The sequence below is a fragment of the Vicugna pacos genome, chromosome 11, assembly GCF_048564905.1.
Source record: "Vicugna pacos chromosome 11, VicPac4, whole genome shotgun sequence".
NCBI classification, from domain to species: Eukaryota; Metazoa; Chordata; class Mammalia; order Artiodactyla; family Camelidae; genus Vicugna; species Vicugna pacos.
Window position 1 is genome coordinate 72,792,373 of NC_132997.1, and position 19,206 is coordinate 72,811,578.

A 19,206-nucleotide genomic window follows, 5' to 3' on the forward strand; every position below is an offset into this window, starting at 1 on the left:
AGAGGTTGGCTGTGTGCTGGTTCAGTTCTGCAGTGCCACCTGCTGGCTCGACTGTCTTCTCTCACTCATTCAGCCAACACTGCAAAGGTATTTCACTTCCTTCCCTCTCCACTAGCTTATAGTAAAAATATTAGCTCCCTCCAGACTCTGGGCAACTATAAAAATCTGCAAATATCTCTTCTTCCAGTGAACCTTGCATCTCAAAGCTTTCTGGAAAAAAGTGAAAATGAATGGAGTAAAGCACAGCCTTTTTTTCTTTCCACTTCACCACTCAACAAAGCTCCCTCCCCTGAGGCCTTCTGTACATGGTGGATGTCTAGACTGGAATTTATGCTGTTTCATTCAGTGAAAATTTAATGCAAGTGCGTTTTAAGAGATAAGGGAGAGACTACAAAGTCTATTATCTCCCTCTTCCTTTTTATTAAAATTTTTGTTTTCTTTGGGGCAAGAAGATATCCAGCCCAGGGGAGAAAAACTATAATTCTCAGACTCTTTTGCAGCTAGATAGGGCCATGTGACTAAATTCTGGTCAAAATATAATGGAATAGTCATGTGGGACCTCTGGCAAAGAGAAAGCTGGTTCATCTGAAAGGGGAACGGCCCAGACAGCCCTTTCCCCCTTCTTTCTTCCTGGTGCCTGGGAGTGGGCATGATGGCTGGAGCACCAGCTGCCAACTAGGACCAAGAGGCAACCTTGAGAATGGAAGCCACTGGCTTGGTGGGTGGAACACAGGATGGAAGGGGTCAAGATCCTGATGAGCAGGGAGCTGCTGCCTCACAGCAGCTCAGAGATCCTGGGCTTCACGTCCTTCTCTGTGACCTCTGTGACTGGAGGGCATTCCATGAGACGAGCCCTGCAATGTCTATGTCCTCCTTTGGGCTGGAGGACTTTTCCTCTCTTAACTGTAGCCATGTATTCAGAGTAGAGTAAGTTGCAGTTTCTCACGTATTAACCATCATCCTCGAGTGTTGGCCCCCCGAGTCACCTGTCAGTTGGCTAATACTAGAACTGAATACAGAGTATGACTCATCCCTTCCAAACTGCACAGGTACTCCAAGCAAAGGGGAAAACTGCTGTTAGAACAGGATCCTTTTAGCCTAAAAGAAGAATTTTCCTAATTTCCTATGCTTGTAAATTGCCAATTTCTCTAAAGAACCCACCCAAATGGGGAGGAGGCCTGGGTGCTGGGTGTGTTCAGTAGGGAACTTTCAGCTTAGGAAGAACTCCCAGGAAGCTGGAACTCCACACTAGAGGCTTCCAGGAGGAAGGGTCCTCTTCCAGAGGGCACTCAGCTCTGTGCCTCTCTGGCTGCCCTGTGCAAAGAGCCAGTCCCTCTGGAGCCTGGCTAAAGCAGGTCTCACTAGCAGAACCACCAAGTGTCCCTCCCAGAAGTACCCACTGTCTCTTCACCATGGGCATCTGGGAAGAGGAGGAAAGCAGGAGAGGGCAGGACTTCATCAAGCGTCGAGGAAACGGACCGGGCAGAGTGCAGACAGCTGGCTGTCGCCAAGACTAGGAAAGGATGCAAAACCCAACTCTCCGGAAGTCACTGGTAGCTGGGCTGACGGTGAGAATCAGAAGGCACTTGTGAATGACCACCTGGGAGGTCGGTCAGCCTGAGAGCTGCTGCTCACAGGTCACCTTTGTGAGAAAGAGGAAAAAGCATCCCTTTGGCAACACACCCACCTGCCCCAAATTTCTCATAATGCACTGTTGCTGTTACACTGAGATAGCTTGCTGCTATCCATTTGAAAATTATTTTGTTTTTTAGACACAGTATCTGAAGTCTGTGGTGCAAAGACCATCTTCTGAGACCTGCAGAGGCACATGGGGGGCCCTGGGCACCAAGGGCATCAGAGCTCACGTGGACAAGCAAGCGAAGGCTGGCCTGGAGTGTCTTGATGAGGTTTCAAACATCGTAATGGTTAAGAAGCACCTACTTTGTGCCATTCATGGTGATGGGTGTTTTGTGCAATTTATGACATCTGATCCTCACACTAATCTTAGAGGAAAGGATTTTATCCCCAATTGACAGATGAGCAAATAGGCCTGGAAAGGTTCAGAGACTCACCTAAGGTCACACGGTGGAGGCCAGGGGGGTATGTGGACCAAATGGGGGGCCCTCAGGCTCTCAGGAGGCCGTCCACCTCAAAGCAGGAATAAGCACATGGCCCCAGAGGGAGGCCCGGCGCCTGGCTTCCCTGTGCTACTGACTCATTTCAATCTGTGTGTTGTAGTCCACAGCCTCCACCCACCCACATGGGCCACTTGCCACAGGAGCAGGGTGTGTGGGCTCAAACCAAACGAGCGACCAGGGGACAAACCAACAGAGTCCCCAACAGTCAAGCTCACCCCGCCTCCACCACTCAACGCTCCTGTGACAGGAAACAGCGAGCCAGGTCCGGCTAGGGGCTCACGTCCTCTCTCCTTAAGAGCTTTTGCACTTTAAGGGCCATGCCTTCCAAAGCACACAGTTCCATTTCCACCCACTCAGGGCTGTGTTCACTGGGTTGCAGCAAGGACTATCCCTCGCCCCAGGCCTTGAACAAGAGCCTCTGACCACACACACGGCTGGTTACCTTTCTCCTCAGACTCCAGGATTTCCTGCAAAACCAGGAATGAAGTGGACTGTTTCGGAGGCTCATTTAACTCCTGTTTCTCCTGGAGCATCTTGTAAACTTCAGATTCTCTGTCGATGACGAGTCCGCTGGGAAGCTGAGAATGGTCTAAGCTGTAAGGAATGCGCGTAAGGTCATTAGAACTTGTCACCGGGCACCCCCACCTACGCGAAGATGCCGCCAAAGGAAGGGTGAACAGAAAGTATCCCGATGGACAGAGCCCTCTCTGAACACAGCCTCAGACTCCGGCCAACGCTGTGGGCTATCTGTGGGCAGAGCTTCCATGCACTCTCCCGCACTAAGAGGCTATTTTCCCAGTAGTTTCAGTAATGCAATTACTTTTTGGCCTAATCCCATGGAATGGGGATGCTGTGCTTCTTTCTGAACACAGAAACAACATAAATGTTACATAAACATAAATGTTACATAAACAACATTATGGCAAAAGAAAATTTAGAAGAGGGAAAATGTCAACCACGACACCTGAGCACTAAATACTCAGCTGGGTCCCCTCCACGCGGGCCACATGCATTCTTTCCCCAGGGCAGAAATCAGTGTTCTTTCTTCCTGATGCTATCAAAGTGCCTTCTCTGTCTCTAAAAACTCTCATAATTCTCATGGCGGGGCTCTGTGGTCTCTTCACCTCCCACGCAGAGGTCACAGTGTCTGCCCTGCCCCGTTCACAGATGGTTGGCAAGGATGAGAAAGGCAAGTGCTTTGAAAACAGTGAAATGCTGTTGCAGGTCAGGAAGCGGGCAGAGGCCCCAGCTCAGGCCAGAGACTGGGCGAGCCAGGCCTTGCTGCCCACGCCTCCCCTGTCCTTCTGGGTTCCCCACAACAGGACGAGACAGGCAGAGCTGGGAGCCTTGTTCCCCGGGGTCCAGGTTCCAGGGGAGGAGCCATTGCTGCCTGGTCTCCGGAAAGGAGGAGTGAAAGGGAGGTGGACTCCAGTCAGCTTTACCTGGGCCGGCTATCCTGAGTCCCACCCCTTCTCACCCCACCCCTCCGCCACCTGTCCCAGCCACGCCATCCGTGCACAGGACAGCTGACTGGCTTCCTAACTTGTCCCGCTGCTGCCACTCTCAGCCCCAGGACAGCCTTACTTTTGACCAGAGGCCGGAGTGATTACATTTTAAATGGGAGAATCAGACTGTGTCATGACATGGCTTAAGTGTTCTCATCTGACTGAAAACCAAATATTTACAGTTTTAATAACAAAACACAAGCTTAACCAAATTCATCTCCTTTGGAGTAAATATTCATTACAAAAAGTCAAAAGGCCCTCAAAAATGGGGCTCTGCTTCCCTCTCCAAACACATAGCTTGTCACTCCTTGCTCACTCCAGGCGGATAGGCCTTCATGGGGTTTCTACACCACCAGCCTCGGGGTCTTTGCACGTCCTGCTCCCGCTGCCTGGAACCCTCCCTCCCCAGATAGCCCTGTAGCCCGCACGTCTCTGCTCAGACGTCCCTCCTCAGAGAGTCCCTGACCCTCAACTTAAAAGAGCCCCCACCTCCATCACTCTTCCCCCTTGCTCTGCTGCATCTCTCCCCATGTCGTTTCCCACTCTCTTGCCAGCTTATACTTGTTTCTTTATTTGTCTGTCTCCCCCTTGAAAGTAAGCCCCATGAGGGCAGGGCCCCGGCCAGTCCTGTCACCATCACTTACCCCCCTGGATCAGTGCCTGGCACAGGGTCAGGGCTCAGCAGGTGTCTGGGAAGTGAATGCAAGTTGGCAATTGGATCAAGTCCCTCTCTCCTCTTTGCTGCACCCTCTCCCTCCTCCTGCGGGGTCACAGGGAATCCCCCAGGGCTGTGCTAGGGAACTGGGCAGTCCACTCTCCTGGGCTCAGATCACCTCCTGACTCTCAGCCTTATTTTTCAAAAGCTAACACTCTCAAGAGAAGAGGGACAGTGTGCCCAGTGGAGCCAAAGAGGAAATACCAGCGGGTGGTGCAATTTATCACCCACCCATCGTATAATTAGTTCACATTCCATTTTAAATGCGACTCAAGTCCCCGGCTGGAAGTAGGGTCGCTCGCCTCAGTGAAGCTCCAGGTTTTCTCTTTAATACAACCAGGTTCTCACAATAGAGGACAAAGCCCTCAGAGAGTGACGCATGCTCTGCTGCTGTCAGGGCAGGTCAAAATTCAAGTGGAGAGACTCACCAGCTGGTCACTCTGCAGGCTGCAGTTGGGGGAAGGGATGCCACCACCCCTGCCTGCCCACAGCTGCGGGTCCCTGCCCATGTCTCTCTCCCTCCCACCCACAGGGAACTGTGGGAAACTCCCATCCCCCAGGTAGGCAACGGCCCACCTTGAGTAGCTGGAACCAGGGGCCACGGTCTGCCTCTGGCCCACCTTTGCAGCCCTGTCGACTGAGTTACATGCCTCTTTCTTTGGGTCTTGAGTTCTGAGCTTGCCCTATAATAAATGTATTACGTTATTTTGACAAATTTTTTTTTCTATTACACTTGGAACTATTTTAAAATCAAGATCAGACCATGGAATGTTCTTGGGGAGAATTTTTCCCCTTCTTTGGTGTATGTTGTTATGTCTGGAAGCCACCGAGGGAACGCTAAAAATGACAAACCCAAACCACAAGGTCATCACATATTCTTCCAGCAAACAGTCTTGCAAAATATTTCCATGATTACAAAAAAGAAACAATTTATTATTTATTCTCAAATAATGATGATATCTTTCTACTACTTGACAACTTATAAAGCACTTTCAATACCCATCACCTTATGTGAACCTTTGATCTGCTTAATTCAAAAATAATATCCTAAGACACAAAGCCTAACTCTTAAGACATTAGACTATCAAGTATGGACAAATGAGACCGTAATGTATTACAAAATAATTCTAGACAAAAACATGCATTGGAAATGGATCCCCCCAAAAAAGCACTCTCTTTATTATATATAGTAACAGCAGTGAAAGAAAGAATTCAGTAGTGATAAGGTTTCAAAAAATATAAGACACATGACTGAGTCACCAGAAGAAAAATTTGTGAGGGTGGAACACTAAAAGTAAGCGTAGTCTTTATAATTTTAATAGCAAAATAGAAGAGTTTAATCAAATTCAGCTCCTTTGGAGTAACTATCCATTATACTCTTTGTGTTTCCTAGTTCTTGTTCCTCCCTGAGTCAGACGCATCGCTGAATGTACATCAGTTCATTAAATGTTTAATATTTTCTCCCACTCTTTTAGACCCCAACCACAGGGACTGCCTCCCCAGGGACATCACAGCCAGGCCACTCCCTGTCTGACAAGGTGGCTCACAGAGCCAGGCGTGTAAGGCCGGTGGTCTTTTGAACATCAGAAGAAAACTCCCCGTGAGCTCGTCTCCAGGAGGATTTCAGAGGCTGAGCCTGCAGACCTTCTATGACCCAAAGGTCGGCTCCAGTCAAGCAAGTAGCTGGGCGAAGGGCAGAAGGTCAAGGGGGACAGAGAAAAAGCACACTCGTGGTCTGGGACAGTAACCCAGGGACGAGAGTCTACTCCATCAAAACAGTGAAGTGACCAGAGTGGGAACATAAGGGGCTCGTTAACTTTCTTTTAAACTTGAATCAGTAATCAAAAATCTCCCAAAAACAAACAGCCCAGGGCCAGATGGCTTCACTGGAGAATTCCACTAAACATTTAAATAAGAATTAACACCAATCCTTCTCAAAGTCTTCCCAAAAGAAACTGAAGAGAAGGGAACACTTACAAATTCATTCTATGAGGCCAGCATTACCCTGATACCAAGACCAGACAAAGATACTACAGGAAGAGAAAACTGCAGACCAACACCCTTGATGAATCCTGATACAAAAATCCTCAGCAAACTGAATTCAACAGGACATTATAAACAGTGAGTAAGTGGGATTTACTTCTGCAAGGCAAAGATGGCTCAACATACAAAAATCAGTCAATGTAATTAATACACTAGATTAACAGAGTGAAGACTGAAGACAAAAACCACATCATCTCAATTGATGCAGAAAAAGTACGTGACAAAATTCAACATACTTTCACGATAAAAATGTTAATTTAAACAAACCAGGAATAGAAGGAAACTACTTCAACATAATAAAGGCCGCGTATGACAAGCTTATACCTAACATCACACTCAATACTGACAAACTAAGTTTTTCCTCCAAGATCAGGAAAAAGGTAAAGGATGCCCATTCTTAACACTTCCACTCGACATAGTACTAGAAGTACCAAGAAAAGGAAATAAAAGGCATCCAAGTTGGAAAGAAAGAAGTAAAACTGTATCTGTTCACAGATGATATGATCTTATATGTAGAAAATCCTAAAGCCTCCACACACCAAAGAATTGTTAAAACTAATAAAAAAATTCAGCAAAGTTACAGGATATAAAATCAACACACAAAAATTGATTGTGTTTCTATACACTAACAAAGAATCCAAGAAGACAATTAAGGAAACAATCCCACATATAATAGCATCAAAAGAATAAAATTCTTAGGAATAAATTTAACCGAGGAGGTGAAAGACTTGTACTGAAAACTATGAAACATTGATGGAAGAAACTGAAGACACAAATAAATGGAATACATCCATGTTCATGGATTAGAAGAATTAACATTGTTAAAATGTCCCTACCACCCAGAGCGATCTACAGATTCAATGCAATCCCTATCTAAATCCCAACGGCATTTTTTGCAGAAATGAGGGGGGGGATCCCAATATTCATATGGCATCTTAAAGGATCCTTAATAGCCAAAATAAAAAAAAAAAACCTTGAGGAAGAAAAATAAAAGGTATCATATCTCTTGATATCAAAGCATATTGCAAAGCTACAGCCAAAACAGCATGGTATTGGCATAAAGATAGACATATAGACCAATGGAACAGAATACAGAGCCCAGAAGATAAACCCTGGCATGTAAGGTCAAATGATCTTTGATAAATATGTCAAGGATACATAATGCAGAAAGGACAGTGTCTCCAAAAAATGGTATTGAGAAAACTGGACATCTGTGTACAAAAGAATGAAACTGGACCTTTATCTCACCATATACAAAAATCAACTAAAAATGAATTGAAGACTTAATGTAGGACCTGAAACCGTAAAACTCCTAGAGAAAACAGGGGAAAGCTTCATGACACTAATCTTGGCAATGATTTCTTGAATATGACACCAAAGGCACAGGCAACAAAATCAAAATTAGACAAGCGGGACATTAAACTAAAAAGCTTCTACACAGCAAAGAAAACAATCAATAGAGTTAAAAGGCAATCTATGGAATGAGAGAAAATACTTGCAAACCATGTATTTGATGAAAGGTTAATATCCAGAGTGTATAAAGAATTCCTACAACCCCAAAACAAACAAACAAAAAACCCAAATAACCCAATTTCTTAAATGGGCAAAGGATTTAAACTGACATTTCTCCAAAAAGATACGCAGTGGACAACAACCATGTGAAAAGATGCTCACTAATCATCAGGGAAATGCAAATCAGAGCCATGAGATATATCACCTTACACCCATTAGGGTAGCTGCTACCAAAAACCAGTAACAACAACAACAAAAACCCAGAAAATAGTAAGTGTTGATGGGGATGAAGAAATAGGACCCTGCGCACTGTTGGTGGGAATGTAAAATGGCGCAGCACTATGGAAACCACTATGGAGGTTTCTCAAAAAGTTAAAAATAGAACTACCATATGAGCCAGCAACCTCTGGATATATATCCAAAAGAATTAAAATCAGGCTTTCAAAGAAATCTCTGCATACTCATGTTCATTGCAGCATTGTTCACAAGAGCTGAGAGGTGGAAGCAACCTAAATGTCCGTTGACAGATAAATGGATAAAGAAAATGTGTTATATTCAGATAATGAAATATTATTCAGCAGTAAAGAAAAAAAAAGGAAATGCTGTCACATGCTGCAACATGAATGAAAACTGAGGACATTATGCTAAATGAAATAAATCAGTCACAGACTGTGTGATTCCATTAGTAGAACTTTCTCAAAATAACAAAATTAGAGAAATGGAGATCAGATGGCAGGGCTGCCAGGGGTTAAGGGGGGTCCCGGGGAGGGAAGCGGGTGTGACTATAAAAGGGAATCTGAGGAATCCTTGTGGTGACAGAAATGTTCTGTATCTTGGCCATATACATGTCAATATTCTATTTTTGATATCGTGCTATAGTTTTCCGGATGTAACCATTGATGGAAACTGGGTAAAGGGTATAGGGGATCTTTCTGTATTGTTTCCTATAGCTGCATGTGAATCTATAATTACTGCAAAATAAAAGGTTCGGTTAAGTTTAAGAAAAGTTTTCCCCCAAAGACAGAAATGATGGAGAGGAGATTGTGATACTCGGATTTTATGTAGGTGGGGATAAAGGATGTAGGCTGATTCAGAAAAACCCTTCATGCCTGAGCTGCGCCAACCTGATAACACCAGTGTTCACCAAATACACCAGTCTGAGAAACCCAACGTGATCATTTTGGGAAGGGCAGCCTGGCCAGAAGGCTCCCTAAGTTTCGGTCTTCAAAGGCCTAGACGTTGGCCCTAATGAGAAGCCCGAGGAGTAATGGCGCACCAGGGGAAGAGGCAGGACCCCGGCCTCCAGAGCGAGTTCTCTGGGGCAAGTTTACTTACAGGGGCACGTCACCACCTTCCCCACAGAGGTTTTCTCGTGACCCAGCTCCAAATGAGTCAGGGCTCATACAATCCTTCTGATAGCGTTTGAACCAAGAACACCGAATGCGCCCGTTTAGTTCCACTGCGGCTGCTTAGAAATCTGCCTCATGAGTCTATGGGGGCTTGCCTGAGAGCACAGTCTAGACGAGCTGGTATCTGGTGGTTATGGGAGCCTGTGAAGAGGTGAGCACCCCGTCAGAAGGTAATTAAGTGTACTGGATGGCTGCACTGAAGCTACTTGGGAAGTGAAGCAGTCTACCAGTAAGTTAAAGCCAAGTCTTCTCCGTGATGCTTGTCTACATGGTTCTACCCTCTGCAGCCCCTGGTTCTCAGAAGGGATGCACATGGAGCTCCATGGGGGGAGGTGAAGTCCGTAATAACTAGCATTTACTGAGCACCTGCCAGGGGCCAGGCACCACACTGGGTACTTTGCACATCTTACTGAAATTTCTCGATAACAGTGGTCAAATAGTTTGTATCATCGGCTTCATAGGTGAAGAGATAGAGTTTCAGAAGTTATGTGGTTTGCCCAAGGTCACACAGCTAGCAAGAGGTACAGCTGGAATTCAAGCTCAGGCCCCTCCATCTACCAAGCCTGCACCTTTAGGAAAGTATCCAGTAGTATCACATATATAAAGAAATCCAGGCCCTAAATCACCAGAAAATGATCAGAGCCCCTTGACTCAGTGGAAAGAGGTCAGAGGGCAGGTGATAGCCTTCTCCTGAACAGAGCAACACTTCCGCCACCCACGTGGTACACAGTAGGCACTCAATAAATGACTATCAAGCTGACCTGACTCAGAGGCTCTCCCACTCAACAGTGTGTGCTGGGAGGTTGGGCACCCTCTCACACCCTCTCACCTGCCTTCCCAATTTCATGTGGAAATGGCAATGCTGTCTGTGTTCTTGTCTGATGGGGCTGGGGCCCTAGAAAGTCCTATCAGACAGACAGCCACACACATACCAGGCTGCTCTGAAGCGCAGGGGACAAAGAAGCTCAGAGCGAGCCCCCGGGAATCAGTGGTGACCTCAGATGCAAAGTATGAAGTGAGCAGTAGGAAGTGCTGGAACCTCAGCGAATTTCACAGACTAAACAGTTGGGGGTGAGCGCTTGGGACTTGTGCTGACGGAGCAAGCGACGTGACCTGGTGGCTGCTGGGCTTGCACGAGAAATTTCCTTTGCTGATGTGCACAAGTGGCCTCTCTAGGACCAGACCAGCAGGCAGAGACCCAGGCGCAAGGACCACAGCCCTTCTTCTGCCATGGGCTGCTGGTATTCCCACTGTTTCTGGGTTCATCTGCAGAGACTTGCGGGTGGAACAGAAGCCGGGCCCCCTCTGCTGAGAGAATCTGGAAGGAGACTTTGGATAAAGACTCAGAGGCCGCTGTAGCCAAAAAGTCTGTGACAGGAGGGGACAGGGGCTGGAGGAAAGGCTTGCACAGTGTCCAGACAGTTCAGATTTAATTGTGTTGGATCGGAGGATGGGGAGCAGGCGGGGAGCATGAGAGAAGAAAGAAGACATTAATGAAGGCGTAACAGCCGAGGCCATACCAAGAATACTTCCCAGACACATATTTCTCACAATGCGTAGCAGCTCTTTCAATTAAGGATGTGTCATTTCCTGGGTTATTAAATCCAGATCATGGAACATTCCATGCTGGGACAGTAAAAGAGGGTCATGTTCTCAGCCTCCCCCAGCACCAAAGCACCAGAGAACAGGGATCACGGTCCTCCATGTTTCCACCACTTGACTCTCCACTGAGCTGCTTGAGAGAAAGCGTCCCTTCAGGGTGCGTCCATGGAAAGCTCAGGGGGCCAAATATGGCACTCTTTCTCAGGTGTCCCAAAGGCCCCCACAGTCACCTTGAAGGGCAGCATCATCAGAACTGGAGGAAGAATCATTAGTAATCACTCTGCCCTGGTTACCACAATAAATGCCAATGACCACTAACATCTTGTAAAGCCAAAGTCACACGGTAAAAAGTCTCCCCTACTAGGCCTAGGCCAAGAAGCTTAAAAGGAAATCACAGGGCCCTCCCGGTGCTGGGTACAGGGCCCTGCATGCAGTGGGTGCAGGTGCCTAATAACATTTGTGTCTCTTCTTCGGGGAAAAAGGACTATATGCACACTAAGGCCAAGGAGCCTTTGAGAGGGTCCCCATAACAGCTCTTTCCAAACATTTAAGCAGTTTGGAACCTCTCGTGCCTTAACCTGTCCTAACCTGCATCTGGAGCAATGGCTTTGCCATTTAATCACCCTAAGAGCTGGACAGATTCTGGTCAAAGGTGAATTGGAGAGAAATTGAATAGCAAAATGGGCTTCAGAGTGAATACAAGAACTGAGGACTCCACGTAGGAGAGATCCTCTGAGATCAGACAAGTTTGGATCACATGGTTTTTGCCAACAAATTCGACTGTCACTAACATTTAAAAATCAGATTTCACATAAGAGAGGCTTTCTGACTTCTGTTTCAATGAGATTAATCATTTAAAATGAGAATCATTAAAAAAAAAAGGCATATGAAAAAATTCCCAAACACTTGCAAAAGGAAAGAAAGAAATGGGAATGCTAGGCCTGCATGTGGCATCCAGCTGGAGCCAAGGAGAGGCTGCCCCTCTGGACGGGTAATGCATGGTCTAGCTGCCACAGGCCACTCTGCTCCCTGCTGTTTGCACTCAGAGCCCTGCCTCTGAGTCCTTATCTTCCCTGCCACCTTTGGGCATATAAGATCGCCACTCGTAACCTCGTTCGTCACCTTTTCACCCCCAGAGAACTGGTCCCATCTCTTACTCTCCATCCTCAAACCCAGTTCTTTGTGAGGGGCTGCAGTGTTCTCAGTGTTTCTAGATTCATCTTCAGAGTTTGGTATGGAGTCAACTCCAGGGCCCCTCTGCTGGGAAGATACAGAGGATACTTTGAATCAAGACTTAGAGGCAGCTACAGCCAAAGGGGACAGGCCTCCCCAGTCCTGAGCAAGATGCGGCCCTAGACCTCTCCACCCCGTCTGCCTGCAGCCCCACCTCTGCCCCTGCCCAGATCTGAACCTGTTCCAAAGACACATTTCTATCCTCATGGACGTCTCTTGTTTCTGTTATTTCCACTGGGCCACTCTAGGGGAAAACAATAAACACTGCTTCACCAAAAACTGTTTCATGAGGTACTGATCCCTTGCTCAGATCAGATGGTGAACACAAGCAGAAACCTCCAACCATAAAAACTGGATTTCTCAGGAAGCATCAGGGCTATCAAGGAAGGAAGACGGGTCACATAGAGGAAGACGATGACCACAGAAATCAGGACGACAGTAACACAGGTCTCCGTGAACTGGTGTGTCAGACACAGTACTGGGCATTTTGCAAATTACTTCTAATTTCACAGCAACCCTACAAGGCGGGCGGTACCGCCCTGCTTTTAGAGGTGAGGAAAATGAATGCAGAAAGAGTAGACACTCTTCTCCCTGGGCTAGTGGCTGAACCTCCTCCCTGCTGCCTGATGAGGGAGGCCCTGGTGTGAAATGCCTCTTCCAGGACTGGCCTGGAGGAGAACACAGGGGCCTACTCACGCTCTGCCATTCGGCTCCTGCCCGCTGGCTGCCGTCTTTGACTCCAAGGCGTTGTTGAAGTTGGAGATGTTTTCAGAGGAATAGAGGCCAGCTGGGTTGTTGTACTGGTTTGTGATGACCCTGGGGGCAGAGCTGGAGGCAGGCGAGGCGGTAAAGGGCATGGCACTCCGGTTGTGGGCGCTTCCTATGTGTAGGACCTCCTGCAGGCAGAGTACAGAAGAGAAATCAAGGGGGCGTCCAAAAGGCACCCCTCAATGGACGGTGCAGGCTGACTCCCAGAGAGGGGTGTTCCAATGAGCTACATCGGCCCTGGCTCAACGCCAATCTCTAGCAGAGGGGCTCTGACAAACCCATCACACACAGGGCAAGCCTGGAGATGTCACGCGAGCCAGGCACGAATGCAGGTGTGCAGGTTCTCCTGCCAGCTCTACCTCCTGATTTTCCCCGGAAGCCTAGCAAAGCCTGATCTCCTGCTGGGTAGCCCCAGGCAGGACACCCCTTGATGCTCTGGGCTGTCAGGATCCAAGGTGGAGCTGAAAACACCCTTTCAAGGCACATTCCAGAGGAATTAAGTACCAGGAAGAGAGGAATCGGCATCACACTTCAGCCAGTGCAGAGTAGGAGACGATAAAAGGTGAAGATAAACTCCCCAGAGCAGAGCAGTTTAGACAAGCAAGATAAGAGGGATGTGGTGTCATCGGTGAAGCAGCTGCTGACTAGGCAGAGAGGCTGCGGGGCTCTGACAGAAGGGGGCTTTAGGGGCATTACCAGCGGAGAAGGCCAAGGCCAGATAGAAGGCGGGAGGGAAGGAGGGATGGAGATACCTGTTTCAGGGCGGTGCCCAGGGGAGCTGCAGGAAAGGGCTCTGAGTTAGTTCCTCCTGTGTTCAGTCCCCTCTTTCTGTAATTTGAGAGCATGCCCTCCACCCCCATGGAATGCCAGGATAATTACTACAGCTACAACACCTTGGAGCTTCTTTACAAACACCCTGAAAAACTTCTTAAACTAATCTCCCTTAAAAAAAAAATCATGGCTTTTCTGATGACTCAGTTATTAAGGGGTGTTCTGCTCAACCCCTGGCTCCTGGGTGAGACCGTGCTCCTGTCAGCCTATTAAACTCGATGCACGTCCTATTTTCTGGGTTCTCCAGAAATCTTCCTGAACCCTGGCCTCTTTCTTAACACCCAGGCCCAGAACAACTGCCCTCAAAGAGTTCCTGCCCTCTGTTGCTCTTCCTCTTTTTTCTTTCTTCACTAAAACCTTCAAGTCTTTCATGTTTTCTTAGAAAACGTGATGATGAAAAGCACCAGCTTCACTCACTGCGTACTGGCTGACTTTCCTAAAACAGGACAACATGAGGATAGGTTGATGATGAAGGTTTCTTTTTCACTGTTCAGATAGGCTCTTCCACACGTCACAATTGGTGCAGTTTTACAGTATAAATTACACTGAGTTGACTTTATCCACTTTGGACAAAACTAAGCATGTACAGATTATTCACAAAAGAGGAAGTATAATTAGCTAAGCAAATAACTTTAGCAGATTTCAAAGAATGGTTAAGTAAGTTTTACAGCACAACTATCCCAAGGCATAGTAACAGGTCACTAATGGCAACAGGCTTCCAGACGGGTGGCCTGGCCTCAGGCCACGTCAGCAGCTACACGGCAGCACAGTGGGTTAGACACACGGTGGCAGCCCGGATCCCGGTCCTCCCCTCCTCTCTCCTTCCCTACAGCAACTCCTAGGAGCAGCACAGGATGCTGAGCACCAGGGAAGGGCCCTCATGTTTCTGTCTTGGCTCCGTTTTATCCCTGTTGCTTCTTGTTCAGCTTTGGGCAAGTTATATCTCTCTCTGAGCCCCCAGTATAATGTCATTCCCTCCTTCCTCCGCAGAAACACATTTTCAGTAAGAATGGAACTTAGTAGAAAATGCCAGTTGGAAATTCTGATTTTCACTTTCTAGAGAACCTCCCAAGAATATATCTCTTTTGTACATAAAAGGAGTTATCTCTTTATCCCATGTGAATACTGGTCTTTCCAGAAGTCAGGCGGTTAATTCAGGGCCGGCCTTCTGGAAGGGATGATGTAATTGTTTGGGCTTTGTATTTATCAGTCTCCAAGGAAACTCAATAATGAGGAAATATAAACTAGGTGTGTAACTACAATGACCTCAGATAAGCTGGGGTGTTGGCTGGCATTACATGAAGGAACAGATCCTTTAATTATAGATGAACTCTGCTGTTACTCAGTCTATTTCAGAATGACTGGAAGTGGAAGACTGGAAAAATGAGAGGTGGAAAGTTTTTCATACGAACAAAGAATTACTAGAATCAAAAGGAAAACACACTCAAATTAGATGTTAAAGTGCTGGAAATTTTTTTTTAATCTGAAGGAAACCACCTTCGAACTATTAATATAGGTATCCAGATTATATGTTTAAGATGAGAATTCAAGTATAATGCACATAAAAACTATAACTAGAATTTAAGTCTTGCCTTATTGAAGTGAAATTAGGATTTTAGATAAACCAAATTAAAACAAAGTCATTCCTTATGTATTATAAAACACATGAGAACTTAACACATTAAAAGCTCACATTCAATGTAAATCTAACGAAGTGGCTGAGAGCTAGATCCCCGGGAAACTGGAATTGACGGTGGCATGTTATGTATTAGTTCGTACAAGTGCCAATTTATAGACTGAATGCCTCTTACGAACTTTCCTTAGAGGAGCTGTACAGAATAGTACGGTCATATCAGTTTTGAAATGGCAGATACAAAATGATCCTTAAAGTGGCTCTTAGGATTCTTAAGTATGATTTTTATTATATTAATGGGAAAAATTTTGTGTGACTGCATTTCTGACATTTTAGCAGAAGCCATTTGAGAAACTATCACTTACACACACTCAATTTACTCACACTGAAGTACCCAGTGAGTTCGTGAGTTCAATTTCATGCAAGTTTCTGCTTTATGTATAAAAGATAGCTATGTGTTATCTTTTGATTATTTCTCAGTACACCATAAAAATGAAAGTGTCCAAAATTTAGGAAATAAATAATTAAAAGTTCAAATCTTCAACTGGCCCTAAATGTAGAACAATCACAAACCAGTCTAAAAGTTTTCAAAAGCCACTATCAACTTGCCTACTAAGGCATCACTAATAATTAATTTATTCAATAGACATACTTTGTGAAAAGTAGCATGTCAGGGTGAGGAATTTCACAAAGATGTTTTAAACATTCTTCACGTTTTTCCCTTGTATTGTGCACTGACTCCCTAGCACATTTTCCTATATGAATGATCACTTTTAGTAATTTTAGGGTCTCACTGCAAGGAAACTAGAGATCTCCACTGTAAGGCTCGTGGAAACCAGACAGTGGGACAGGATTACTACTAAACTTCCCTGGAGTTCCTCTAGGCTCCAGGCCTCAGGGCCCAAACTTCTCTTATTCCTGGCACGATTCATTTGCATCTGAAATCCATCATGAGCTGAGTCAACACCTTTATTCTCCACGGTCCTGCCACCCAGCTCTATACAGGAAGGCTTCCACCCGCTTCCCATATCCCCTTCCTAACCGCTGTGTCCAGACCAGGTCCTGGCGTCACTGCCCTGGGGTTTTCCAGCCCTTTCCTCCTGCAGTTCCCTTACGGGAAGAAGTTAACAAGAGCCAGGTTCCAGAGGAGGGCCCTCCCCGCCCTCGTATCCCCAGGCCTCCAGGGCAGGAAAAACAGGAGGGTGCTGAGCTGTGTCAAAAGTGGAAAGGATGCTGGGTGGTGAGAGCGATGGCCTCGGTGAGCAAGTACTTACTTGGGGTTCAGAGGCTAAATTCATCTTGTATGGGTGACGTTTCCCTTCCTCTGTCACCAGAGGAGACCAGATTTTCTGTTCAGATCTGCAACAGATCAACAAAGCTGCTGTTTCATGCATGCTAAATAAATAATATATACAAAAAACGAAGTAGGAGAGTGTTCCTCTTGCTTGTCCACTAGCCTCTGAATTGGTACTCTGCTGCCCCCTCCCCCCGCCTTCCCCTCCAATTTGCCCCCAGCGTGTTTTTCCAAAACACCAATCTGATGACGTCATGTCTATGGCTGCCTGTGCTCAGCCCCAAGGGATTTCCCAAGATGCTGGCACTTCTCCCAGCCTCATCCTCCCCGACTCCTCTCTGTGTCCCTGATCCCCAGCCACCCTGGTCTCCTCTGTGCTCCTGAGCATGCCCCATGCCACCCCACCTCTGCCCAGGATGGCCCGAGCTTCTCTATCTTTCCCAGCGTTCTTGACCCAAACCAGATAACCAACTTACTCATGAAGCATGTCTGGACCAAATAAAAGTGATGCCTCCTTTCCTGAGCTTGGAAAGGATTTCTTTGTACCAGTCACAGAGTAACACTCTCAGCCTTGTCTCCGTTTTCATGAGTATAGCATTTTCTCAGTCTTACAGATAGAGAATGTTTGTGCTTATCCTTGTATTGCCAGACTGCCTAGCACAGTGCCAGATAGACGTAAGATGTAGCTTTTCAATTTGTTGTTAAATGGATCCAAAAAACCAATTAATCTATGAATGAATGAACGGGTAGATGGATGGATGTCTTGAGGGAGAGGATTTGGACTAAGATAGAAATGAAGACAAGAGTAAGAGGTAAATGTGTTTTTGAGAAGACATAATAAAATGGTACACCTCCCATGGGGGTAGGTCTCTAAGTGTACAAGATATTCTGACATCCTGCCCCATATGTGGTCTCCTGCCAGTCCTGGAGCATAAGAGAGAAGAAAGCAATAAAGCTTCTGTGCAGATGAGAGCAAAGGGTTCATGATGAAGTACCATGAGAGCTAAGGTTAATGAGACATTAAAGACACAGTAACAGGAGATCAGAACGAAGAATGTGAACTTGATCCAACAGGAAACAGGGAGCCATAGAGGTTGAACCAAATCACTTCTGAAACCCTGCCCTCGAAGGACCCTTGACAAAACTAAACGGAAAAGGAATGGGCGTTCTGCCCCAGTTACAGCTCCCAGTGGGTTCTCCTCACTCACTGGCCTGTGGAGAACGCTTGCCCCAGCTCTCCTTCCTCACAGTGAACTTAAACTTAGACTCTGCACTTTGTCCAAGGTGTCGCAGTCTTTCTGCTACTGTAACCTCCTGTCACCACACCCACTGCTCTGTGTGGCGTGGCAGAAGCAGCACCCGAAGTAGATTCTTCATGGTGTCCAGGAAGAAATCTTCATTTCATTAGACCTGACAGTATGTAACTGATTTCCTTTCCTCAAAATTCTGGTCAGTTGTGTTGGATCAAGTGAAAGAGCAGGTATCTTAGAGAAAGATGCCCACCCTATGGGAAGCCCTGTGGCAACTAGAGAGGAGAACGAGCCGCCTGAAATTCTAATTCCACAGGCCTCTCAGCCTGCCCACAGCATATGTGGCACGGAGCTGGGGGTGTTGGGGGTTCGGAAATAGGTGAGGCAGTCCCTGTCCACGAGCAGCTTCAGCTCACCCAGAAATGAACCAAGTGTTTCCACGGGCCTCACCTGGCTACTGTGAGCGTCATGTTGTCTGTGCAGCCCTTGATTTTGTTCTGAGCTTCCAAGTGTGTCATATGGCTGGTATTTTCCCCATCGATGGCTGTGATCACGTCTCCAATACATAAATTAGCAATAGCAGCCTTGCTTCCGGGAGTAACCTAGGGAAAGAGGAGAGCAAGCTAGTTACTACTTGTCTCCAAGGAAATCACTGAGTAAGTAACCGCTGGCTAAAGTATTCACTGATGCGGATCAAAGTAGTTAAAAAGGAACGAGGGCTGAGATCATAAGTTTCAATAATAACAATCCTGTGTAGTTATGTAACACATTATGGTTTGCAAAGAGTCCTTTTCTACAAACCATCCCATCAGATCCTTACAATAACCCTGTGAGAAAGGCCAGCAAGTATCAGTTCCCTCATAGGTCCCCATTTTAGAGACCAGAAGACTGAGGCTTAGAAAGAGCTGTGACTTACCTGGGATCACCCAACTAGTATACTACTGTATTACTAGTCATCCTACTAGTGTAATACAGAGCCAGGACTCAAACCCTAAACCAGATCCAATATTCTTCCCACAGAATCTTATTACTTCCTTAAAATAAGTCACCAATTACATTTAAACACCACACACACACGCACACACACACTTAGAGAATATTATATATCTATTAAACAGAGAGACATCCTATATCTATTAAAAATCTTAATAATCAATGTTATTTATGCACAGAAAAAAAGTTGGAACATTGCATACCAAATTGTTCACAGTTTCACATTTCTGCAATGTTTTTGGTTTTTACGGTGAATTACTTTTATGGTTGAAAAGAGCAA

At 46.2% G+C, this 19,206-nt stretch overlaps 1 protein-coding gene across 1 annotated transcript in view; it reads right to left on the reverse strand.

Moving 5' to 3' along the window:
* Positions 1 to 19,206, reverse strand: part of PDLIM1 (PDZ and LIM domain 1) — a 38,047-nt gene that overhangs the window by 4,716 nt on the left and 14,125 nt on the right. The window contains exons 2-5 of the mRNA XM_072971618.1: positions 18,384 to 18,535; positions 16,664 to 16,748; positions 12,854 to 13,053; positions 2,581 to 2,732 (exon numbers count right to left, since the gene is read on the reverse strand). Coding sequence (XP_072827719.1) covers positions 2,581 to 2,732; positions 12,854 to 13,053; positions 16,664 to 16,748; positions 18,384 to 18,535 — 589 coding nt within the window. The remainder of the gene's footprint in view (positions 1 to 2,580; positions 2,733 to 12,853; positions 13,054 to 16,663; positions 16,749 to 18,383; positions 18,536 to 19,206) is intronic.